This window comes from Xyrauchen texanus, chromosome 17, assembly GCF_025860055.1.
Source record: "Xyrauchen texanus isolate HMW12.3.18 chromosome 17, RBS_HiC_50CHRs, whole genome shotgun sequence".
Taxonomy (NCBI): Eukaryota; Metazoa; Chordata; class Actinopteri; order Cypriniformes; family Catostomidae; genus Xyrauchen; species Xyrauchen texanus.
In genome coordinates this window covers 24090885-24117437 of record NC_068292.1, presented here as the reverse complement: position 1 = coordinate 24117437, position 26553 = coordinate 24090885, and the positions used below count along the sequence as shown (strand labels likewise).

Sequence of the window (26553 nt, the reverse complement as noted above, 5' to 3'; positions counted from 1 at the left end):
TCAGGGCGACGGGTCTGAAGTCGATTAGTCCTGTGGTCCTTGACTTCTTGGGAACAGGGATGATAGTTGAAGACTTGAAGCAGGCTGGCACGTGACATGACAAATGAGGTTGTAATCAGGTTTTTAAGGTGAATTTTAGATGGAGTTTTTAATAAGTAAAAGGCTGTTTACTTATTTAATAAGTGGGGCGGCTGTGGCTCAGGTGGTAGAGCGGGTTGTCCACTAATGATTCCCGACCAACACGACTCCACAAGCTGAAGTGTCCTTGGGCAAAACACTGAACCCCAAGTTGCTCCCAATGTCAGGCTAGCACCTTGCATGGCAGCTCTGCCGTCATTGGTGTGTGAATGGGTGAATGAAATGCATTGTAAAGCGCTTTGAATACCACTCAAGTTAAAAAAGGCGCTATATAAGTGCAAACCATTTAAAACAAACCTCTCTAATCTACTAAACTAGATATTTGTGCTTCTAATAAGTGTCCGTGCGTGTTGATATCAAACACACTGAAGAAGATCAGGAAGTGCTCCCATGCTTGTTTGTATATCTGCTTTTTAAAATGTTTTGATCTGATGGTTATATCTTTTTAAAACCACTTGTAAAGGGCAAAGTTTAAACTCTTGTTTTAATGCAGCGGTTGATTGACACATTGCTAAACTGCTGCCGGGACACGTATATGACGGATTAGCGTTTACACCTATCACACCACATGTGATGCATTCAGATGCGTTTTTGACCAAATACGAATAGGGTTGCAGCGGTATACCGGTTTCACGGTATACCACGGTTTGAAAATTGACGGTTATCATACCATGTACATTTGCTTATCTACGGTACTGAGAAAAAAATGCAACCGGACGGAGAATCTCAGAAGCGGAGAAAATGTCTGAGAGAAGCGAGGGGGTCTGACATGAGTGTGTGTGAGTTAAAGCAGTGTTTCTCAACTGGTCTATTCGGACTGGGTCGCGGACAGCAGGGAAATAACAATGCCATGGTTCTCCCATTGAAGATAATGATAATCTCGCGAACAGCTAAAGCTGACATGGTTTAATGTGGGTCACGGCTCATTTATCGTAAAAGCGTTTTTATTTTTTATTGGATATTTCAGTTAATTTGCATTGGGACCTAACGCGTCTCCACAAGTGTTTAACATGCTCAGGGTTGCCAGATAAGAAACGAAACACCCCCAGTTTGAGATTTGTACTTGCGCAAATTGGAAATATTCCGCCTAATGTTATGTTTATTTTGTGCAATCTGGCAACCATGCACGTCTCGCTTTCTCCTTTGAACAAACTTAGCGATCTGTAGTGCAATATTCTGCTCAAGAAAAAGTGTTGTAGGGCTACTCTGTGTCAATTCTTGAGGCTGCTTGTGATGTTTGGTGCTACTAATTTTGCAGGTAAACCTTCTCGGTGATTAAATATAAAAGTAGATCTCGGCATCATTGACACACGGAGGGGTAATCATTGACATGCGATCAGAAGCAAGCCAGAGACGAATATATAAATGTATTTTTTATTTAGAAACATTGAAGTCCCTTCGCACCTGTATGTTAATCTAACTCTTGCAGTAATCATTTATCATATTCATGCAGTGTGTTATTCAGTTGTGTGCTGAAAGTCAATCCATTGAGGAGACCTGCATCATGACTCTTTTAGCATGTTAACGGGTAATGTTTAAGAAAAAAAAAATAAGTATGTAAACGTGTAAAGTTTTAGAAAAAAAAATAAGTAAACTCGCCCGCATTGCGACAAACATTAAAAGTTCTATACATTTATTTTTTTATTATTGTTATTAAAACTGAATAATAAATTAACAGGGAAGTAGAGATGGCAAAATAAATTTATAATCTCGCCTTCAGTTTTTTAATGCCTGATAGAAAAGTATCTACATACAGTGGGTACGGAAAGTATTCAGACCCCCTTAAATTTTTCACTCTTTGTTATATTGCAGCCATTTGCTAAAATCATTTAAGTTCATTTTTTTTCCTCATTATTGTACACACAGCACCCCATATTGACAGAAAAACACAGAATTGTTGACATTTTTGCACATTTATTAAAAAAGAAAAACTGAAATATCACATGGTCCTAAGTATTCAGACCCTTTGTTCAGTATTTAGTAGAAGCACCCTTTTGATCTAATACAGCCATTAGTCTTTTTGGGAAAGATGCAACAAGTTTTTCACATATGGATTTGGGTATCCTCTGCCATTCCTCCTTGCAGATCCTCTCCAGTTCTGTCAGGTTGGATGGTAAACGTTGGTGGACAGCCATTTTCAGGTCTCTCCAGAGATGCTCAATTGGGTTTAAGTCAGGGCTCTGGCTGGGCCATTCAAGAACAGTCACGGAGTTGTTGTGAAGCCACTCCTTCGTTATTTTAGCGGTGTGCTTAGGGTCATTGTCTTGTTGGAAGGTGAACCTTCGGCCCAGTCTGAGGTCCAGAGCACTCTGGAGAAGGTTTTCGTCCAGGATATCCCTGTACTTGGCCGCATTCATCTTTCCCTCGATTGCAACCAGTCGTCCTGTCCCTGCAGCTGAAAAACACCCCCACAGCATGATGCTGCCACCATCATGCTTCACTGTTGAGACTGTATTGGACAGGTGATGAGCAGTGCCTGGTTTTCTCCACACATACCGCTTAGAATTAAGGCCAAAAGTTCTATCTTGGTCTCATCAGACCAGAGAATCTTATTTATCACCATCTTGGAGTCCTTCAGGTGTTTTTAGCAAACTCCATGCAGGCTTTCATGTGTCTTGCACTGAGGAGAGGCTTCCGTCGGGCCACTCTGCCATAAAGCCCCGACTGGTGGATGGCTGCAGTGATGGTTGACTTACTACAACTTTCTCCCATCTCCCGACTGCATCTCTGGAGCTCAGCCACAGTGATCTTTGGGTTCTTCTTTACCTCTCTCACCAAGGCTCTTCTCCCCGATAGCTCAGTTTGGCCGGACGGCCAGCTCTAGGAAGGGTTCTGGTCAGTCCCAAACGTCTTCCATTTAAGGATTATGGAGGCCACTGTGCTCTTATGAACCTTAAGGGCAGCAGATATTTTTTGTAACCTTGGCCAGATCTGTGCCTTGCCACAATTCTGTCTCTGAGCTCTTCAGGCAGTTCCTTTGACCTCATGATTCTCATTTGCTCTGACATGCACTGTGAGCTGTAAGGTCTTATATAGACAGGTGTGTGGCTTTCCTAATCAAGTCCAATCAGTATAATCAAACACAGCTGGACTCAATTGAAGGTGTAGAACCATCTCAAGGATGATCAGAAGAAATGGACAGCACCTGAGTTAAATATCTGAGTGTCACAGCAAAGGGTCTGAATACTTAGGACCATGTGATATTTCAGTTTTTCTTTTTTAAATAAATGTGCAAAAATGTCAACAATTCTGTGTTTTTCTGTCAATATGGGGTGCTGTGTGTACAATAATGAGGAAAAAAAATGAACTTAAATGATTTTAGCAAATGGCTGCAATATAACAAAGAGTGAAAAATTTAAGGGGATCTGAATACTTTCCGTATACACTGTATGTAGAGCAATATAATACTTTAGGCAATTGCAGATTAGTCTCACTAGTCACAGATGCACTTCAGAAAATTGAGTACACAACTATTTCTGGGCAAAAGGTACAAAAACCAAATCAATGCAGAACATTGTATCTCAAAAGCAATACAATGTGGCCCCCTATGCACTACTTAAAGCCTGATGTGGCCCCTTTACCAAAATAGTTAAAAATTTTAATAATTACACACATCACCTTTACCAATCTGTTTCAGGATTTTACATGAGTAAAAGAAACTGTTATATTTTGACAAAATGTTATAGTTTCATATGAAATAATCTAAAGGTAGAATCCATTAGACCTCATTTTATATCAACAGTGGCAGTTGTGGTTAAAGTTTCAAGATGTGTTTCAGCTAGTATTTATTTTTCATAAATACATATATTTATTACTATTATCATTTAAGACTAGCACACTGACCTAACCATGGTAATGAGGAGCCTTTCCTTCTGTGTGTATAAATATGTAATATTAGATAACAAACGGGATAATAATGGGCTCATATATGTAAATATGCTCTTCAATTTTTAAAAGGGGGAGAGACAACTTCCTGTAGATTTTGGTGTTACATCGTCAACAAAAATAATGTCACTTGATGCATGTCCTTGTATGGAAACCCATGAACAAAACTATGCAACATAAAAGGAAATGCAACCCAGGATACATTAAATACAGGTTATGTTTAATCTATGGCAGGTCGACACTTGATGTCCGATGTAAAATCTGTCCTGAAACAAAACCAGTTGAGAAGCACGGAGTTAAAGGTACAGACAGGAGCCGTCTACAGTATATGTTAACTGTTAATAATCATAGGACATTACTACAAAAGCTCACACAGCTGATGTTATTTTTCATTTAGTAGTTAATTTAACATGTAAACTAACATGCTTTAGTTATATAACATGTTATAGTTACATTTTTATCATGTTTATAATTCTGTTTATTATAATTCTGTTAGCTTATTATTTTTTCTATTTATTTATTTTCAAAAGGGAATTTTTTTTACACAGATGTACCAAGAGTGGATGCCGCAAAAGTGTGATTTACATTTACATTTATGCATTTGGCAGACGCTTTTATCCAAAGCGACTTACAGTGTGCACTTATTACAGGGACAATCCCCCCGGAGCAACCTGGAGTTAAGTGCCTTGCTCAAGGGCCCAACAGTGGCATCTTGGTGGTGCTGGGGCTTGAACCCCTGACCTTCTGGTCAGTAACCCTGAGCCTCAACCACTGAGCCACCACTGCCCCCTGTGATACATACACCATACATACACCAATAAAATAAATGGTTTCAATTATAATAAAGTGTTTGCTCAAAAATAAATAAATAAATAAATAAAATAGCCCTTCTGTTTTCACTATTAATAGTAATTGTGTAATACTGTATACCGTGAAACCATTATATTTTCTGAGACGGTTATCATACCGTGAAAATCGCATACCGTTGCAACCCTAAATACGAATTAGTTTTTTTTTTTTTCATTTTAGACCCTGTTTAGACCTGTATTTAGTGCTGACCACATGTGATCCATTCACCAAAAATGCATCTTAATACCAGGTGGAAACAAGGTCACAGTTTCTTCAATGGTTTGTACTGTTTAAATTGGTGTTGATCGTTTAGCTTGTGAAACAATATGCATCAAAGCTATATAAAAAAGTGGGAAAACTAGAAAATGTATTTTCAACCAAACAACATTTTGTATGGACATAGCTTAAGAGGGCTAATAGGTTAGGGGGAAGTGAAATCAAAGGGGCTTGTAAAATGAGATGATATGAAAAAGGAGCATTATTTTTGACTAACAAGTAGAAAACAGGAACATTTTGTAGGGGAGAAAGAGAGATGCACTCTGTGAATGTCAACACATTGACCTTTGAGCCCACCATTCAACACTGAGGTCACTGAAGTGTTTTCTGTCAATCACCAGAGGAATGTCACACCCACTCTGTCTCACACACACACACACACACACACACACACACACACACACACACACATTAAGACATACACAGGTGCTCTGAATTTTTCAGTGAGACTTTTCAATGGTAAAACCATGAAACTACTGGATATACACAAAGTTTACACTCATTATGATGTGTGTTGTCCATAACAGCTCATTCCCAGGCCATTTGTAAACATGCAAATCTTGAGTATGGGCGTTAATGTTTGTGCCATGTGCTAATGTTGTGCTATAGTGCCTAATGAGGGCTGCAGTCACTCTTGTTTGTTGCTCCACCTCCACAGGGATGTGAAAACACACTGCCAGAAATCTGAATGTACATGAGAGTGAGCGGAATGCAGAGAAAATTATGACTGTGGGGATGCTCAAACTAGCGAACAGAGCCACAGTGTTTACACTTTTCAACAAAATAAACCTACAAATTACTTGGGCCTACTTATAGTTGTCTTGTATATGCATATTAAGCTGGGAAATTAGTATTTTAACATTTGGTTTTACCTGAAAGTGCATTACCCTGACTGGAACTCTATCATGTGTGTGCACTGTATGATTACTGGATGTACAGTATATGTACGGCTGAGTTCTGCTAATGCAAAACTCTTCTGCTAAAACTGTCCCTCTGGATCTGACTAGCATGGTTTGGTTCCTCTGTTGATTTAGTTTTAAGGAAGCATGCAGCTTCTCTTCATTTCAGTGTTTGTGAATAGCTCTGTAATTAGCTGCCATCTGAACTTGGCAAGTTCTAGTCCCTCTCAGCTGTTATGGATGCAGAGACAGGACCCAAACACAGAGATAAAATTAAAGGGATTTATAAAAACAAAGGGTAAAGCCAACATAAACTCCCACAAGAGAGGAAAAAACAAACATAAACTACCCTATATGTGTAACAGACAACCCAGGCTGGGGCAGAGGAGAATGCGACACAGGACCGACATAGGGGAACAAACAAGACTGGAGACAAGACAAACTGGCACTGGAAAGCATACTCGAGGAGAGTAAAATAGGTAGAGAAATCAAACTGGTTAACAGGGGACAGGTGAGGCAAATTACTTAATAATAAGCAAACAAGGAGGTAGGGTATAACCTAAGACAGAGAGACATGTGGCGATATATAGAAACAAAACAAAGTCACATGCTCTCACAAGACAACAAAACATCCGAATGTCATGAGCACACATCTCCAAGACAATAAGGCAATATACGCCCATGCCATCCGACAATCAAGAGGATAGCATCAGTAGGAATGCCAAACAAAGCGATGCCACGCATTCTCACACAAAACGAAACCAGAGCGTACATTGCCAGGCAAACGCCACACGATACACACATTCCCGACACCTTAGACCAAAGTGACCGAACCTCAGCACAACATGAAGACAGCTCGCGACCCAGGTGTGTAACGCGACGCAATGCGCACCCGTGATGCGAGTGCATGCTGCCAAGATGACATAAGCTCGACGCACCCACGTTAATAACTGACAGACATAGAACATGAGTGTCCAGATCTATATTATAAATTATGCCTTGAAAACTCAGTAGTGTGTTTGCATAACATCATCTACTGTACATGCATTTCACTTGCTGTGTAACACTTGGTATTTAGCCCTTTACATGGTCCTAGTGCCCAATTTTATAAGTGCACATGGTTATCTATACCAGTAGTTCTCAACTGGTGGTTAGTGTCCCAAAACTAGCACTCATGATAAGTGAAAATAATACTTTAGTGTACTTTTCTGTGATAAACAATTTTGGAACTGAGTTGGGTCGCCACTTGATGTCCAATGTAAATATCGGTCGTGAAGCAAAGCCAGTTAACGACCACTGATCTAGACTCTCTCTCTCTCTCTGTCTCCTTATTTCTCTCTCTCTCTCTCTCTCTCTCTCTGTCTCTCTCTCTCTCTCTCTCTTGCACCTGGTTCTATGCAGATGGGCTTCATGTATGGAGGCGGCAGGAACACAATGGCCATTTCAGAGTCACAGCATGTGGATCATTTCTCCCTGCATGTGACTCTGTGGCTGGTGCAGCGACAAGCCATCTGGCAAATTATTCACTGCTGCCCATCCAGCCCTCATTCTATTCCTAAAAAAAAAAAACTCAAATTCTCAATTAATAGTCATCATTGCTATCAAATGTATAATCTTTTTTTCCCCCCTCTCTTGCTTTCCGTATAGTGTGTTTGGCTTCAGTCACAGTGAAGGTGACCCCAAAGGTGGAGGTGATCAAAGGAGAGAATGTCAAGCTGCCCTGCAGCTATACCATCTCTGAACAAACCAGCCAGATAGTGGTCCTGTGGCACATAGTGAGTACATTCAGGCTTTATACACTTACAAAATGTTAACCTAAAAATGTGCTTCAAGTGGTGTGCTTAATAACATTTTTTTGGGGTTTTATCAGGTAGAGATAGCTCCTTTAGGTAACAATTACAGGTTACCATTTTGTGTGTATTAGTTCAAGCTTTTCATATTTTATTTATCATATAACAAACTGTAACACATTATTAAAAATGTTTCTTTTCTTTTTTTATTTTTTTACACCATTCTCAGGAGACTTCAAGTGGAAGGAAGCAAATAGCTTACAAGACTAACAAAGATTCTGGTGTTGACGCTGGCACACCATTAACAGACCGCCTTACCATAGGAGATGACTTTTCGCTCACAATCTCCCCAGTCATGGTTGAAGATGAGAGGAGATTTTTCTGCCAAGTGAGCGGGGGACCTCTGGGGGTCTCTGAGGCTGAGACTCAGGTCAAGGTTTTCTGTAAGTCTCTCCGAAAGATAATCTAGAACTCATTTATTTGGCATAGACATGACAACATTAGCCTTCTGGAGATCTTGTTTTATTTGTCTGATCACAATAGTAAACCCAATATTATCCTAAATAGTTATTGCTCTGTTGTTTTCAAGTCTGTATTTATAGAGTATAGTCCAGTTGTTATCCAAACCTAATCCATCCTCCTAACTTTATTGGTTCCACTTTATATTAGGTGACTTTAACTATAATATGCTGTATAATTATTGTGTACATACTGTACATGTTTTTACACTGAACTTGCATTTAGCGTGACTTGCAGCAAATGCAAATTTCACAATAATTTCCCAGAGCAACAGGTAAATACATTGGATGGTATATGTAATTTTGTTTTAAGTACCTAGTTATTAAAGATACCTGATAAAAAGTGGGACCCTTTTAATCTGTATGAAGCCTTTCATTCAGTTATTTTCATATGTTCCTTGAGGTTCACTTATAAATGTAATAAAGTTTTTTGCACAAAAAAAAAACAGTAATTCATTAAAAAAATTTTTTTTTATCATTTTCCACCCTCATTTCAACACTCTGTCAGAAACACTGGGTTTTGGTGCTGCTTCTCCTTTTAGGCTTGACAGTAAATGCCGACTCTTATATTTGGCTCTCTGCTATTGACTGACCTATGATCTCTCTGTTTATCAATACTGGGCAGGGCTACTGAAGTTATAAGGTAAATTAGGCATTGATGTGTTGATGTGGAGGTGGTCAGATGCAAACATCTACCACAGTGTGGCATCACAATGAGGATGACGTAGAGAACGAGTCGTTTTGGCAGCTTAGTTTCAACAAATGCTCTTTTTGCAGTGAGAAGGAAGTTCTGAGTTCTGAAACTTACAAATATGTTTTATAGTACAATGACCACATATATATCAAAAGATCAAGGAAGATTTGATTCCTCATGTCATGACCCCTTTAAACATTCAAAGGATAAAGTAGAATAAGCACTGAAAATCATTCTTCATGATAGTCTTTATTAGCTTAGTACACCTATGTGTCACCTGAAGACTTACTGTGTGTGTCCACTCCTCTACCAATGTTGAATACACTGAAAGGGACATATGGCCAGCTACACTTACCCCTATTCATTATCCCTGGGTGTTGTTTATAAATTGCCCCAGGGTCAATTATGGCGATAAAGATTGCATTTGACACTACTGATTAATAGAGTGATTGCACTTGTCACGTTTGATAGATGTCACTTTAAGAGCTATGAGATTGAAAGAGCTCTATGTGCATTTACCACTGTGCAAATGACCAGTGACCTCAGAGCTGAGCATCTTGTCCTTGCCTATCACTGACCACAGATCACCTTCAAAACGGCGGCAATAAGACCTGATGCTGAAAATCCATAAGCCAATGTCTCAAACCGTATGTAAGGAAGGAGCTTTTAATTAGTGAGGTCTGTTTTAAGGGGAAGTCTGAGAGGATGGGAAGGTGCTTTTATTTGAAGTCTGCATGCTCATGTATTGCTGGTTGCCACGAAAGCAACATCCGGAACCCTGAATAGTTTTAGATGGTCTAAATATGGCACCCCCTTTGTGTACCATACAATTCATAAACTAACTAAATATAAACTGAAAATTTTTTGCAGTAGAACTGCAGCTGGAGAACTGATGACTGTAAAATTGTCAACCCTGTAACCTTTCAGATGGCATGATTATATTTCGGCTTTGGTTGCGTGGGATAGACCCACATGTCACAAGCATGCGTGTATTTATGTGTGTGTGTGTGTGTGTGTGCATACAGACAAGAGAGAGTAGCAGAACAGACGCTTTGTTCATTTTCCACCCTAGACTGCACTGAGAGAGCTGTAATGGCTGTAATAATTGAGAATGATAGCAGTGGGAATGAAAAAAAAAACAATAGCATAACCTCCCAGGAGAGGACCTATGGCTAATGGCAGCAGATGGAAATGTCCTTGTGTAGAGAGGAAGAGACAGATATCGCCATGCAAAATCACTCATTCTTTGTAGCTGGTTTAATGTATCTTAAGAGAGATTTAGATTTATGAGCACTGTTTTTGTTTTGTTGTCTAGTAAATATCTAAACATCCTTACTTCACGAGCATTGCTTAAGAAATTATGTATTTTGCTTACCACTTGGCAAATAGTTAATTTTTTCTTGTTTAAAGCATAAATCTAACCAAATTTTGTTTGGTACAGTATATGCTACAACAACAAACACTTTTCCATTGGGGTAAGAAAAACAAACTTCGTTCAAGACATATTCTCTGAATACTTATTATTTTACACAGTTTAGCAACTCAAGTAAATGTATGTTTGGACATTGTAAGAAAACAAGCCAACAATGCTGATTAAAAATCAATTTTGCAGCAACAGAGATACTTTGCTAACTTAAAGTTAATTTGGGAAAGGGCACAGAAACAAAAAGAGACATAGACAATGACTAAGGGCTTTAAGAAGAATGGAATGGCTGATAATGTTATTAAAAATGATGTTGATGTTTATTTTTGTACCAGATGACAGCTGGGAACAGTGATACGGTGACCTTGCTTGTGAATTAGGGGGTGGGGGAGTGGATACAGTGTGAAAAGTGTTTTTGTAAATGGAGCAGAGATGGAATCATAGTTTGAATGTGCCTTTTTTAATTTGTAGATATTCATATTTTGCTGATTTGCATGCATTTATAATGTTTTAGGATATACTATTGATTGCAAATTGCAGTGGGTGCATGCATGATTCTGTGAGGCTCTGTAATTTGTTAAGGAAACCATATGTCAAACTTAACTTGATTTAAGTTATTAATACAAATAAACTTACAGTAATAGCACATTCCTTTTCCTCTCACAGATGCTCCAGAGAAGCCATTGATAACCGGAAATAATCAGGCCATCACAATCAGTCATGACACTACCTCTTCCTCTGAGGTGAGGTCTTTAATTCTGAGATTTTATTTCACCCAAAAAAAGAAAATTCTTTCATTACCTCACCCTCATGTTGTTACAAACACATATGACATTCTTTCTTCCATAGAATACAAAGGAGATGTTAGGCAGAATGATAGAAACAGTGGCTATTCACTTTCATTGCGTCTTTTCCATACAATGAAAGTGAATGGTGACTGAGGCTTACATTCTGCTTATCAACTCCTTTTGTGTTCCATGGAAGAAAGTCATACAGGATTAGAAAACATTGGGGTGAGTATATTATGACAGAATTAACCAAGTGTTATTTGCTGTCTGTTTTGGGGCAATTTTATTGAAAATTTGGTCAAAGATCTCTTAACTATATACTGCACTGAGGCATTTCTGTGCTATATGTTTGTTTAGGTGGGTAAGTGCACCAGTAGGAATGCTCACCCTCAGCCTCGTATTATCTGGTTTAAGGACAACACCCCTCTACCTGAATTAAAGGACCAAAATGAAAGTAAGTACAAAACCTGAAAGGATCAGCCTAATCAATCAATGTGTGCTCTCTGTGTTCTAAAAACACCAATGTCAATAACGCTTTCCCGTCCACTGATGCAAGAGAAACCGTGAATGTCCTACATGGCATCTGTTGACTGATATATAAAACAAACTAAAGTAAAAATAAATAACTAAATAAATAAAATATTCAATATTTTTCTAAATGTTTTTTAAGCAGTGAATTTGATCTGGCATTATAGAAGTTTATATTGTTTGTTAATATCATTAAGTTACAGTTCTCCCAAAAATGTATATTCAGCCATAATTTGTACTCAATCCTCTTGCCCCCCCAACCCTTTTCTCAGAAACGTACATGATACTTGGTGTAGTGAAGGAAGCCTCAGGCCTGTACACTGTGACGAGCTCTCTGTTCATGCAGCCAGTAAAAGCAGATGCTAATTCTGAATTCCACTGCACAGTGGAGTACAGCATGCCGAACAACCTGATCAAACAGGATAGCTCTGATAAGTTCAAACTCTCATTGCTCTGTGAGTTCAATGCACACATGCACACACTCAATAATGACCCAAATAATGCATCAAATGTACCTTAACTGAATCTCAAACTCCTTGTGCTGTGTTCTTCTCCAATCAGATTCAACAGAGAATGTGTTCTTCAAACTCTTGAATCAGGGGCCAATCAAAGAGGGGGATGAGGTAAAGATGGAGTGCAAAACCGATGGAAACCCTCAGCCTATATTTGATTTTTATAAAGAGGTGAGACTCCGCTTTGATCAGTTGCTAATCTCAGTTTTGTATAGTGCTTTGACCAATCAATTTACATTCTCTCACTTGTCAGGATGAAATGCTGAATGGCTCGGAAGGCAATCTAACATTGAACGTGACTCGGGAGGATGCTGGAACATATAAGTGTGAGGCTCAGGACTTTGATGCTCTACCAGAGGTTGATCTTATAAAGACACTCCACTTCAAAGTGCATTGTGAGTATCAATTCCACACAATATTGTCTTATGTAAAGAAAACCCTCACATCAGCAACAAAGCAAATAGTACCATGATGGTAGAGAGTGTAGAGTTATGTAAACATATTGACTGACCAATTGTTTAAAATTTTATATAGCAGAGCATTTATTGTTTCTTGATATCTTGATATTTACAACTACTTTTTAGCTATTTTATGTTGAATAACATTTTTAAGGGAACAAATATAATTTTTTAAATTGAGAAATTAATTTCGAGGCCTGGGTGGCTCAGCGTGACTCAGACGCTGACTACCACCCCTGGAGTCACGAGTTCGAATCCAGGCTGTGCTGAGTGACTCCAGCCAGGTCTTCTAAGCAACCAAATTGGCCCGGTTGCTAGGGATGGTAGAATCACATGGGGTAACCTCATTGTTGTCGCGATTAGTGGTTCTTGCTCTCAATGGGGTGTGTGGTAACTTGTGCATGAACCTACACATTGTGTTGTCCGTGTTGTCATGCACAATGAGCCACGTGATAAGATGCGTGGATTGACAGTCTCAGAAGTAGAGGCAAAGTTGTCTTCCGCCACCCGGATTGAGGTGAGCGACCGCGCCACAATAAGGACCCACTAAGTAGTGGGAATTGGGCATTCCAAATTGGGAGAATAGGGGATCAATAAAAAAAAGAGAGAGAAATACATTTCAATGAATAGAAAATGGCATAAATGGACAACACACTGTGAGGCAAATTTGGTTGCGCCACTTAAAACCTTTGTCTTATTTACAAACCCCATCTAGTTTACGCAGGTGCAATTAGTGCTGAAATTGTGTGGTCTTGGTAATTTAAATGAAGTCATTGTCATTCGCTTCTGTGCAAAAATGCCTCCTTTCTATGTAAATTTGGCTTATTGTAGATTGCGCTTCATTCACAAAAATTGCTAATTCTGCCAGAGGAAAGCAGGTGGTAAAATGATTTTAAATTAAAAGAGATGCTTGTGTACATTTTCAATTGATCTTATCAGCAGTAATTAATTAAATAATGATCAAATGTCAGAGAAGAGTGTTATAACCTGGGACATATATAGATGCCCGGTCCAGTTAAACTTACTTTCGGCATGTTAAAGAGATGATTCAGGTGTCTGGATCACAGGAGTGGAGTGATGCTGTTCCGCCTTGCCAAAGTGTGTCAGATAACAGTGGTTTGCTGCATCCTCTGCTATTGCACTCCATTTTAGCTTGCAAGATAGGAATTGCACGTGCATATTATGTTAAACTGAGATTTTATTTGGCTCGTTTGCACCATTGCCTGATGTGCATAATTCCTTTACTTATAATTCATGCAAATAACCAGCACTTTTACCGGGTGCAATTCATTCTTTGTGAATTCCCCCCCTTTGTGTTTTATTTAGTTAGAAAACAAATGCCCTGAAAAATGGAAAAAAATTCCTATGAAAATCAATTTCAGGACCAAATGTTGGCCCTTTATAAAAAAGTGTCTGACACTGGTTTATGTGTTTGTTGGTTTTTGTATCACTCCTATGTATCAAGTCTACATTTATTTATAAACACACCCTTTCTTTTGTCAATCTGCCAGATCTTGACCCTGTGGTAGTTGCTCCAGAAGGTCCTCTGCTAGCTTCTCAGGGAGATGTTGTGGAGCTTCAGTGTAAGACCAAGTCTTCAGATGAATACACCCTGCAGTGGAAAAAGGCAAGTCAACAGTCCTACATCCTTTTTCTATTTTGATACATTCTTTGTGTTTCTACCAAATATCTAGATATTGCATCTGCTTTTAGTTATACCTACTCTTTCATTAAGGTAGAATGTGATGGTACATCTTGTTTATTGGCTGTTCGAAAGCATGGGTGATACAAGATCATGAAAGCACACATTTTGTCTCACTTGTCTGTGTATATACACTAGGACTCTAAGGTGCTGTCGCAGTCGGGTGTGTTGACTTTGCAGTCAGTGTCTTTGGCTGATGCTGGTGTGTATGTATGTGTCGGAGCTGTACCATCTGTGCCAGGACTCCAAAAACAAGCCAGTGTCAATCTTACCGTCTCAGGTACTAGCATAATACACAGACACACACACAGCCCATTGTCATAAAAAGTTTTATTGTGGTTTACAAATATTAAAATTTTCATTGCAGGTCTATATGATGAATTTAACAATTGTTAATAGAACAATTCATTTCTAGGTATTTATTTCTGAATTAAAAACTGCTTGTCAATGCAAAGCAATGCAATGTGATAACATGATGTCATCGATGTCAAAGCAGCTTGCAGGAGATGGAAAAAATATGCCCAGATATTGAGTAAACTGTAGGCTGTCAACAATCCAGTTATACCAGCTGGTTTCTGATGGCTAAATAATATCTTTAGATACAGGTTGACGTTCAATGCCAGAAGGAAACAAAGCATCCTGTTGTTTTGTGAAATACTGTTTATGGTATCCCTGCTCAGAGTAACTCACAGGGATTCCAAGACTTTGAAAATATTGTCAGCACAGTGTAATATCTGATTCTGACCAATAAGGCTCCACAGTCATGTTCTGGAAGTAAAAATGTCCCTAGCAAAATGTATATTTAGCTGTAATGTTTACACATTACACCTTTCAAGACACCTCTACAATGAGCAACTCTGAGGTTGTCAAAGGATGGTATTAATTTCTACTGAAGCCATATGTCAGTTTTATACTTTTTTACAGTGTTATTTCACACTGTAAAAATCATGTCTAATTGTCAAATTTACTGGTTAAATCTGACCTACTCACAAATTCTGAAGTGAGCTCCATCAGTCAGAGAAATGTCTGTTACCATAGAAATGTCAACCGAATTGTTGTGAATTTGTCCAAGCTAGCAGAGTCTTGCAAGGTAATGTTTGTTACCTTCTGACCTACCTATAATTAGTAAATGGAGGATGTTGCACTCTGTAAAAATTAGTAACCTGCAGTTGTAAATTAATACATTATTTCTACTTGATCTAACCCTTAAAAGTAATTTTGCAGTAATATATTCAGGTTGATTCTGTGATGTTAAATAATATTTTTGAGTTGAATAAATCCAGTTAATTTTGATTTTACAAAAAGAAGCACATTTTTTAGTTAGCAATTTTTTTCAGTTTAACATTAGAACAAAAGACTAGTAGTAATGTAGTAATGTTATAGCAAGAAAGTACATTAAAAGACACACAAAAAACCAGCTGATTCAATCACATCATTCAAAATGTTTTATGACATATAATTTGCTCATCATGACTACACAGTCTTATTATACCTGTCATTTTTCAGATTTTTAAATACATTTTCAAATACATTTGCTTACATGATGTAATGTTGTGGTTACTTTCAGAGCTGGTGATTTGATTCAAGGCTTAGAACTTTATTTATTTTCAGATCATTTTGTTTGTTAATTTTATTGTGCTCTAGATTTTCTGTTGTGTTGTGGCTTATTTCCGTATTATTACCATAAATGTATTTTCAGCTTTTATTTGCTTTGCTAATTTGGCCACCATTGAAAATGAATGGAAATTACTTCCAGAACCTATGCCACTGAAACTGTGAGCAGTCAATGTTGAGCTCTTTTTTAAAACTAAAATCTTACATAAGCTATTAAACACTTATGTACGTTTTTCACCTTGCAGTATGTGATATATACTGTATAAAGAATAGGCAAGGTGGAAAACATTCCTTAGTTGCTTTCCTGTTTTTATACTATAAGCCTTAATGGCATTTATAGTAATGGGTGTAGTTCACAGCTTTTCCTGCTTTTGAGAGTTTTTGAACAGAAGGGAATGCTAAGCTATAAGATCAGAGGGGCATTTATAAAGTGTTCCATAAATTCTCCCCAGTGCCAAGCACATGGAATTTGATGTCATGAGTACTGCATATATCAGGATGTAGTTAACTTTCGTTCAACATCGCTGAAAACAGAAAAGTTGTTATGATGGATATGATGATGTTATGATGGTTATAAAGATAACTGTTGGGATAAGACATTGGGCTCTTTTTTTTTTTTGAGCGCTACGTGCCACAATCATGCACAACGTCTTATCCAATTTTAGTGAGTTCAAATCCAGGGCATGCTGAGTGACTCCAGTCAGGTCTCCTAAGCAACTGAATTGGCCCAGTTGCTAGGGAGGGTAGAATCACATGGGGTAACCTCCTTATGGTCGCTATAATGTGTGGTTCTCGCTCTCGGTGGGGCGCGTGGTGAGTTGTACTTTGATGTTGCGGAGAATATCGTGGGACTCCACTATGTCTCCGTAGTAACACGCTCAACAAGCCATGTGATAAGATGCGTGGATTGGCAGTCTCGGATGTGGAGACAACGGAGATTCATCCTACGCAACCCAGATTGAGGAGTCACTACGCCACCATGAGGAGTTAGAAGGCATTGGAAATTGGGCATTCCAAATTGGGGAAAAAAGTGGAGGAAAAAAAATTTGAGATTGAGATTTGTGTTAAACTATCTATAGGTGAAGGACTATTTTCTATTATTGATTAATGTTTATATTTCCATTTGTATTTATTATCTAATTTGATATGGTATCAAAATCGACCATTAGAAGTGAAATGCGTGCCGATACAATCACTGTTAATAATAGCCATGATTTGTGTGTAGATAAAAATGATTAATAATACATACATTCTCTATAATTTAATGGTGCCTACATCCAAATTCTGATGAGCATCATATTTTCCATGAATATAAAAGGAGTATGTCACTGTCATAGAAATAGGCCCTAGAATCAAGGATGCAGTTAATGCACAAAAGAAAGTAATTTTCAGTTCTTCTAATTCATTGAATACAGTCCGTTTACACTACCAACTTCTTATGGATGTACTGTCTTTGTTTATATCGCTGGTGCTTGAGGGAATGAACTATAAAATTGGGTGCATATTGTGGAATAACCAGAGAAAACCTCATAATTAAACTGCTCTTCATCCCGCCAACTTGCTCGTTGACTTAGCACACGTGTGCATGAAAATACCAAAACTTTATGGCCATGCCCAATGTCTATGCGCTTATGACTTCTGGCATAGCGCTGCACTTAACTCATGAGCTGGCATTTGTTCAAATGACCTGGTGGGTGGTTTAATTCAACATTCCCTTCTTTGACTGACCTTCTTTGACTGACCTGATTGTGCCAGAGAGCCACAATGTTTACACTTCAAGGATATCAACCAAGTAATGGCCTTATCTTTGTATATTAAACTGTGTTTAATATTTTTACATTGACAAATGACACACACCACCCTGAGTTGTGTGAAAGATTTTACAAATGGAAGAAGGTTAAAAGTGAATTAAGAATTATCAATTGATTAGAAAGATCCTAACCTTTTGTTCTCTCACTCCGTCTTTTACACTCTGCTTTCTTTTCTTTCTTTCTATTTATGTTCTTGAAGGTAAACCTGAGATTGATGCTCCAGTGAATGGCTTTGTTGCCAAGGAGGGAGGAATGGTAACACTCAACTGCTCTGCTCTTGGTTATCCTGCTCCACAGTTCTCCTGGACGCCCTCTGGCAAAGTGGTGTGTGTGTGTGTGTGTGTGTGTGTGTGTGTGTGTGTGTGTGTGTGTGTGTGTGTGTGTGTGTGCATGTGAGGAGAGGGTTTGGGCGGTTTACGAAGAAATGTTTTTACGTTACAAACTGGTAATTACAAGGGTATTATGCTATAAATGTGGTTTATGAGGACATTATGTTTTTTGAAAATGTAAAAATGCAGAAAGTTATTTGTTAGTGTTAGGGGATAGAATCTATAGTTCGTACAGTATAAAAATCATTATGTCTACGGAGAGTCCTCATAAGGATAGCCACACCAACATGTTTCTGTGTGTTTGCTTAGGTTTACATGGCTGGTTAATGACTCAACCTAATCTGTATATCAGAGAAATCTATAGTCAGTGTATACAGTATATTCATCTGTATGTTTGTGTGTGTGTGTGTGTGTGTGTGTGTGTGTGTGTGTGTGTGTGTGTGTGTGTGTGTGTGTGTGTGTGTGTGTGTAGTCAGTGACCGTAGTGGGGAATAAAGTGATCAGCACAGTCACTCTTGGAACCACGGCTGCTGTTTTGAAGGATGGTGTCACGTGTGAAGCATCTAACAAGCATGGAATTGACAGCAAGAAGTTCAAAGTGTCCTTGAAATCATGTAAGCATAGTGTGGCTATGTTCAGAGTGAAATACTAGCATAACTCTTACATAATAATATCCGGGATATGCTGTAAACTGCCTACTATTTTGGGCTGCACTATTATAAAAAATATAATTGTTGATTATTTCCCTTGATATTGTAATCGCAATAATTAATTATTAATTTGATAAATAGAAACATTAAATTCATTTTTATGGGGCAAATTTCAAGACATATTTTTTATGTAAGCTAATTCTTCAAAAACAAGCTTAGAACTTGAATTAATTATCGCTGTTATATTATAATAGAAGCCTTCCAGTTTTGTTCCACCATTACTGATTATGTACGAACATGTCTGCGATTGGTTACAAAGCTCAACCACTGAAAAAAAAAAAATATTAATGTTTTAATTGAACGGGAGTAGGGGCCTGGCTATCTCAGGGAGTATTGACTACCGCCCCTGGAGTCGCGAGTTCGTGCTGAGTGACTCCAGCCAGGTCTCCTAGGCAACCAAATTGGTCCGGTTGCTAGGGAGGGTAGAGCCGCATGGGGTAACCTCCTCGTGGTCGTGATTAGTGGTTCTCGCTCTCTAGTGGGGTGTATGGTAAGTTGTGCGTGGATCGCGGAGAGTAGCATGAGTCTCCACATTCTGTGAGTCTCTGCGGTGTCATGCACAACAAGCCATGTCATAAGATGCGTGGACTTACTGTCTCAGAAGCGGAGGCAACTGAGACTTGTCCTCCACCACCTGGACTGAGGTGAGTAACCGTGCCACTACGATGACATACTAAGTAGTGGGAATTGTGCATTCTAAATTGGGGAGAAAAGGGGATAAAAAAATAAATTCAACTGTAGTAGATCTAAATTGAACTCTGTAATTGACACTTTTTATGATTAGTTAATTGCAGCGGCTGTAATTGTAATCTCGATAATTTTTTCGATGAATTGTGCAGCCCTACTACTGTTGTTTGTTTTTTTTATTAGTATGCAGTATGCACACTGTAAAAATTGGGTAAAATGCTATTATTTCTAACTAATCAAACACTAAAAATTACTTATTTTGTGTGTTAAGGTTTATTTAGACATTACAAATTTTATTAAATTATTTAATATATAATAATGTTGAGTTAAAAAATTATAAAAATAAAGACAGTTAATTTGGATGTGGCCACATGAAGAACATTATTTAGGTTATTGTCTCACAACCTTATTATGTAGCATATCATGGATATATGGTTATTTTGCTTCTTCAATCCAATATTGTGTAAAAAAAAAATGTAAATTTGTTTTTTTATATTTTAGCTGTCTTGTCAAATCATTTGTTAATAAGATTTTAATACAATATAGGTTAAAGGCTTAAAGAAATAGTACACCCCAATATGAAATTTTGGTTTTGGGGTAAACTATTCCTTTAAGGTTACGTGTCTCACAATGTGCTTTGTCTGTATACTGCATTTTGGCAAATGTAGCAAGATATCAGAGTACTCCATGCACAATATTTGCATATTGTGCACAGTATGCAAACTGCATATTTTGAGTAGATAGTAAGCCATTAAAATACAACTTGTATTTTCACATACCCAGATTTACTTGCAAAGTCTCAGCCTGCATTCTCTAATCCCATGCTATTTTGTTACCTCTTTGTAGATCCAGCGACAGACGCAGTAGACAATACCGCTAACCGAGGTAGACACTTGTCCCAGCTCCTTCTGCTACTCTCCTCCCTCTCAGGACTCTTTCTTGTATATTCTCTGTGATCTAGGTCTCCAGCTCTGTAAATTGTATATTCTATACTGTTACCAACCACTGTGCATATTGTATATCGTATTATGTATGTGATCTTTGTATGTCCATCCTAAATTTTATGGACGCTGCACCTTTAACCTTTCCCTTGTTTGGGACAATAAATGACTCTGTTCTATTTTACTTTTCTCTCTTTCCTTCATCTCCGTGTCTGGGGTGTCTGTCTCTTAATACTGTCCTGCTTTCCTTCCATCCTCGAACGTGTGGTGAGGTGCTTAGTTTGTGTGGTTATTGTGTCACTCTTGTGTGTGTGGGACATATTCTTGGAGCAACATCTTTGTTTGTACTATAGAACAACATTCCTATCAACCAATCACATTTTAAGAATAGGGAAAAGGGTAGGGCCAGGTTTAGGCTTAAGGTTGGGGTTAGGGGCTTTTCAACCAATCATTTCCCTCTGATTGTAGTGTAATCAAACCCATATGACTTTCACTCTTTTGTTGAATATAAAAGATGTTAGGCAGAATGACAGTCTCAGTCACCATTCACTTCCATTGCATCTTTTTTTCACACGGTGAACGGTGACTTCATTCTGGATAACATCTCCTTTTTTATTTTCTTGGAAGAAAGAAAGTCATACAGATTTGGAACAACATGCGTAAATGATGGTGTTAGAGTTATGTTTAGTGATAGGGTTAGGAATTTGATCCTTTGTTATGATTGTTGTGCCAAGACCAAATATTGATGTTGATCCAGGTACACATCTTAGCAAAATCACAGTATGTTTGTCTCCATCTCGGTGATGGGCTTCGTTGTGTCTATGTGGGTTAATGGTGGATGGTTTTTGTGTGTGCTGTTCAATGGGACTCAACTTTCTTTTTTCCATAATGCTACTCGAAGGAAACCCTGTGTTTAAAACAGGTCTGTATAACCCCTGCTGCTATTCCGTCTTTCAGTGGATGTGCGTGAGAACAAGAGAGATTGTGTTTGTGCTTTATTAGTAATTTGTCCAGGGTGTAAGATTGTGTGTGTGTTTGCATATTGGTTCTCAAATGTATCACTTATTACCCTATTGCTCTTGCACTTACTGTCGACAACAACAATTGCTTATTGTTCTGGTTTACTTCCTCCCCACCCTCCTCACCGGCCCCCTTCTCTTCCTCTTCCACCTAAACTCATCACTTCACCAACGTTGTCCCCTCTTTCTCTATCTCTCACAACTCTCTTTTTATTCTCTTCTCTTTTTATGCCCTTACAACCCATCTCTCTCATTGTCCTTTACACTCTTGGTCTTCTCAGCGGAAAAACAGCAGGGAGGTTCAAGCATAGTTGTGATCGCCGTAGTGGTGTGTGTTCTACTGCTCCTTCTGTTGGTGGCTCTACTCTTTTTCCTCAATAAGAATGGCAAGCTCAGCTGCGGGAAGAAGGACAAAAAGGATGTGTGAGTAAAACAAGAGGACATAAACAATGTTAACTAATAATAACATTTTTGGCCAGGTTTAATGCCACATTTATATACTGTATAAACATTGTCACATATTCTTTATCTGTCACTCGTGTCTGTAGAGCATCTGGGGAGGTGAAAGGTGGTATTGTGGTGGAGATGACGACCAATGACAAGGGCAACGAGGATTCTAATCTGCTAAACAAAACTCCTACAGAATAGGTGAGGGGTCAAAAGGCAAAGTTCAGTATAGTTCTGCAACATTCCTATGGTCATGGAAAACCTGGAAAATTCCAGGCTTATAAAAGAAAAGAAAACCCAGCTCATAGATCTGTCTGAATAATTTATTGGCAAATCAGTCTGATTCAAAATAGAAATTTCTATAATGAATATATGTTTCTATAGTTATGCACTGCTCTAAGATGTTATACTAGATATTGCACTTATTTAGAGTAAAATTAGCTCACAATCCATAGTGCTGTATGATTTGTGAGCATATCATTCACTTATATCACCCCATCTCAAAGAATTGGTCAAACTGTTTTACAGTTCAGTCAGAATGATTCATTAGCAAGTCAGGCTAAATCAAAATACTATTTTAAAAAGGCTAATGCAGTAATCACAAACCACTGGAATGGCCAAAAGGATTTATTTATTTTTTTAAGGTTCTACCTGATATAACCCTAAAAATGTGTTTCACTGGTGTACTCTAATGTAGCAGGTTAATTCAGGCATGTTCAATTATATTTTTAACTTGAATCAAACCAGTTAATTTACCACATTACCACATGAAACACAATTTTAGGTAAACTTTTTTAGTGTAGTGAGGGTTCAGTGATAGGGTGACCATACATCACATTATTTTCCAGGACAGCCATGTATTTTACTGCAAACTTAAAAAATACTGGACAATTTTCAGTTGGGACACATGAATACGGTCTTATATAGAATAATATCTTGTTACTCCAGTGAGATGTTGTTTGTGATTCTTGAAGTAGTTCATTACATATCAGCTGACTAATAAATACATCCACAATTATGACCAGTGGAACATCACTTTAGCTGAATGAGCCTTTTATTGAATGAGTCTAGAAAGCAAGTTCATTAACAACTTTTACTCTTTATAGTGTTTAAGAGAGAGACAAAAAAGAGATACAGAAGAACAAGATCACCAGAGGAGGAGAGGATTTTCCTTTCAAGAAAATAAAGCATGATGGAGAAGAGAGAAGATGAATTCATTTTAGCTATACAGGTTGCTTTGGGTTGGGGGGAGGGGGTTATAATTTTTAAACTATGGGTGGGTTTCAATTTAACGGGGGAGGGGCAAAAAAATCTTTTGACAAGTGTACAATTTTGTGTATAATTATATAATCAAGATATTTTTTGTCCATAAATAATGATATAGAGCACAAAATAACACCATTCATTGTGTCTACCCTGAAACGAATCAGAAAAATGTACCCACTGTATGTTGCTGTTGTTCATGCTGTGCAGTGCCCTGGTTATGTCTATTAGATCATGGTGTTGCACAGTGCAGTATAGCCCTTTTGCATTACAGACTGCACTTAGCCTACTGTCTAAATGTAACTGCATACATGCCATTATTCTATAGTATGACCTTTAGCCACTTTGGGCATGATCTGCATGGAATATATGAATATGTCATCACATACACTGTAAGTTTGACAAATGAAATGATCAAGCTCTGTCATTCATATCTGCCTTTGTGAAGTCCAACATTTCCATTTTTGCTTCAGATATTTAGACCGTGCCTACTTGGCACACAATGTGTTATTCGCATGTCTTTCACTATATTTTGAGTAAAAACCAAAAGCCAGGGGATGTATCAAAGAAATAGAGGTGAGGTGGGTCATTAATTGTAAAGAACTGAACACCACTAAAACCATTTATCTGAATGCACACAGCCATTCAATTCAAGTCTGAGAGTTACAGCTAATCAACTAATTTCCTCTACACTGATTTGGATTCCATTCTACATCCCAAACATGTTCAAAGACTTTAACCTAACTCCGTAATTATTAAGCATGTTAGGGGGACAGGTCAGGACTTTCTTGTGGGATTTATTTTTTTCCTCTAAAATAACTCCTGAGAGAGTTAAGGGTTGATTAGTTTATATATTCTCACCTTTACATTTCTTAGTTTCTTTTATGGCTTATTTAATCTTTTAAGCACAAATCATAATGCAGAAACTTTCACAATATACTTACTTTTCTTTTTCCTAAACACTGTAATCTTCACTAGGTTATCATTATTTATATTTAGAGAAACCTGTGAAATGAAATACCTTCGGCCTTTCTCCAATCTTAAGTGTGTTGCTCTGTGCCTAGCTGTTTGTACAGTAAAACTCCAAGACTTCCATAAAAACATTATGCCTGTAAATTCCACATGGAAGGAGATAAACAAGAACACCTTGTAAAAGTTGAGGGACAGGGACATCATTTCTCTACTGTTGTTAGAGTGATCAGCTTTTTTGTTATTTATCATTATTTGTATTAATTGCAATTTTCATTTTGCCTTCGTCTGTTTTTGAAACCAAAAATATTAGTTATGAAAAAGACTGGGTGTAAAAAATAATTTCTGTAAGCCTGTATATGATGTTCTATGTTTTTGTGTTTTGCATATACATGTTTTTTTCCCCTCAGTAAAAGCACACTCTTGTTCAGGTGAGGCACAGCTGGAAGATTCTATAATCACTATCTTCAGAACACACTGCCATTGTTTTCCCAGACCCTACTGTTAAACAAATCTGTGAGCCTTGTTATTTTCTTCTAATAACAGATTCACAGTGAGCTGTTACTTGAGCCGGGTTCTCTTCCAGAGAAATTACCAGCTAGAATAAGGACAAGTTTCAACTGTTTTCAGAACTCTGATGCCCACAGACAAATATGCACACACAAATACATACAGTGATTCTCTGCTCCAACAAAACTGATTACCTACAATTGGATAAGGACATGGAGACGTATGCACAGAAATGGACTCATAACTCTCCATGTCTTATATAAAATGTAATAATAACATTTATTATTGTTTTTACCTACTGAGTCTGTGTATGTAGTTGAGAGTGTTCTAATGAATTGGCATGTATTAGTTGACCTCTAGACACATGGAACATTAGCTAAGAAACTCTGAACTTCTCATACACTGGAAAAATACAGTGGCCAATTCAATTATGTTTTACTTTTATCTTAATGTTTTCACATATTGGCTACTGATTGAATTCAGCCATGGCTATATGTTTATCAATGCAATGTGATTTAGTTTAGTTATGGTCAATATTTACATGCCAAGATATTTGAGCACCCACTTTAAAATAGTGTGAAACAAAAATGTTTTCTTTTTTTTGTGTGTGTGTTTTTTTTTTAGGAGGATATATATGTGTTAACTACTGAACATTGTGTTTTCTACAATTTGACTGGTCTTGCAAGAACGAACACTGTTTTAAATATGGATTGATACTGAGTTGTTTCTGATCTCCATGTATACTGTATATTTTGTGGTACTATTTTGTGAACTTAGTAGCTTGTCTGTGTAGAGTTTATACTGCCAACACATATGGGGAAAAAAAAGAAAAAAAACATACTGCATGTCTCCTGTTTTGTGTTTTGTTGTGTCAAGAGCTTAGTCTACATGCCCAGTTGCTCAGGTAATATGATAATTTAGTGGGGGGAAATCAATTGAGTACGTTAAACAATGTTACTCATTATCCAATTAACACTTTTGTTAAGTTTCCCTTGGGTTTTCTCTACTACCAATGTCAACACCCCAATAATCAAATCAAGCAAGTATAACCCTTAAAGGAAACCCTCGAACCAGAAACCCTGGTGATGGTTCACAGTAAAAAGTGGTAACCTGCCCTTGGCGTAGATTTGTTGCATTGCATCGCTAAAGATATTTTCAAATATCAGTGTGCCAGCAGGTCTTTAAAGTAATAAAAATCATTGTTAATATCCATATTTCCTCCCACAAGCCTTTGTGTTAAAGGTGAAGATGTCCTAGCCTTAAAACTTAGTCAGCTGCTTACTGTACCAAGACACCATTTTTGGGAATTCCAGAAATATCTGCTTCGCCCCTGGCCTTGTTAATTCTGGTTTCTACCTGCCACATGTGTATTGTTACTACAAGTCCTTTTTTTTTTTTTTACACTGAAATTTGCATGTAAGTGGAAGTATATAAGTAGACACTAGAATGCCAGACATTGACTTAAGCATAACTGATCTGCTAGCGCTGTCCACATGAGTTTGAGGAATGAGACAGATATGGGCAAATAGCAATTGCAGAGTCTGAAATCATTGATTTTGACAGTTCAATCACTAATCATGAGTTGTTACCTGCCAGGCCAAGCATTTTTGCATAGAAACAAATTCATTGTAATGCTGTTTGATATCTAGAAATGAAAAGAAGACAAAGGGGAAATTTAAATCATAATTGTTGGAAGTACAAAAGAGATAGAAAAGGAAATAATGCATTCTAACAAATAGGCAACAGGAGAACAAACCTCTAAGGACAATTCCATTAGATCTATATATTTTTGT

The 26553-nt window shown here is 37.7% G+C and overlaps 1 protein-coding gene across 2 annotated transcripts in view; it reads left to right on the top strand.

Annotated features, from left to right (window-relative positions):
• LOC127657848 (basal cell adhesion molecule-like) overlaps positions 1–25389 on the top strand; it is a 76355-nt gene extending 50966 nt beyond the window's left edge. The window contains exons 2-17 of one of the 2 annotated variants that reach the window (XM_052146791.1): positions 7695–7822; positions 8067–8280; positions 11139–11215; positions 11618–11714; positions 12061–12243; positions 12350–12471; positions 12554–12695; positions 14270–14385; positions 14599–14740; positions 18085–18209; positions 18687–18828; positions 20458–20496; positions 21454–21474; positions 21853–21994; positions 22120–22219; positions 23125–25389. In XM_052146791.1, the coding sequence (XP_052002751.1) occupies positions 7695–7822; positions 8067–8280; positions 11139–11215; positions 11618–11714; positions 12061–12243; positions 12350–12471; positions 12554–12695; positions 14270–14385; positions 14599–14740; positions 18085–18209; positions 18687–18828; positions 20458–20496; positions 21454–21474; positions 21853–21994; positions 22120–22219 (1790 nt within the window). In that variant the 3' untranslated portion in view covers positions 23125–25389. The remainder of the gene's footprint in view (positions 1–7694; positions 7823–8066; positions 8281–11138; positions 11216–11617; positions 11715–12060; positions 12244–12349; positions 12472–12553; positions 12696–14269; positions 14386–14598; positions 14741–18084; positions 18210–18686; positions 18829–20457; positions 20497–21453; positions 21475–21852; positions 21995–22119; positions 22220–23124) is intronic. The other variant, XM_052146792.1, reaches the window with a different exon arrangement.
• Positions 25390–26553: the final 1164 nt, after the last annotated feature.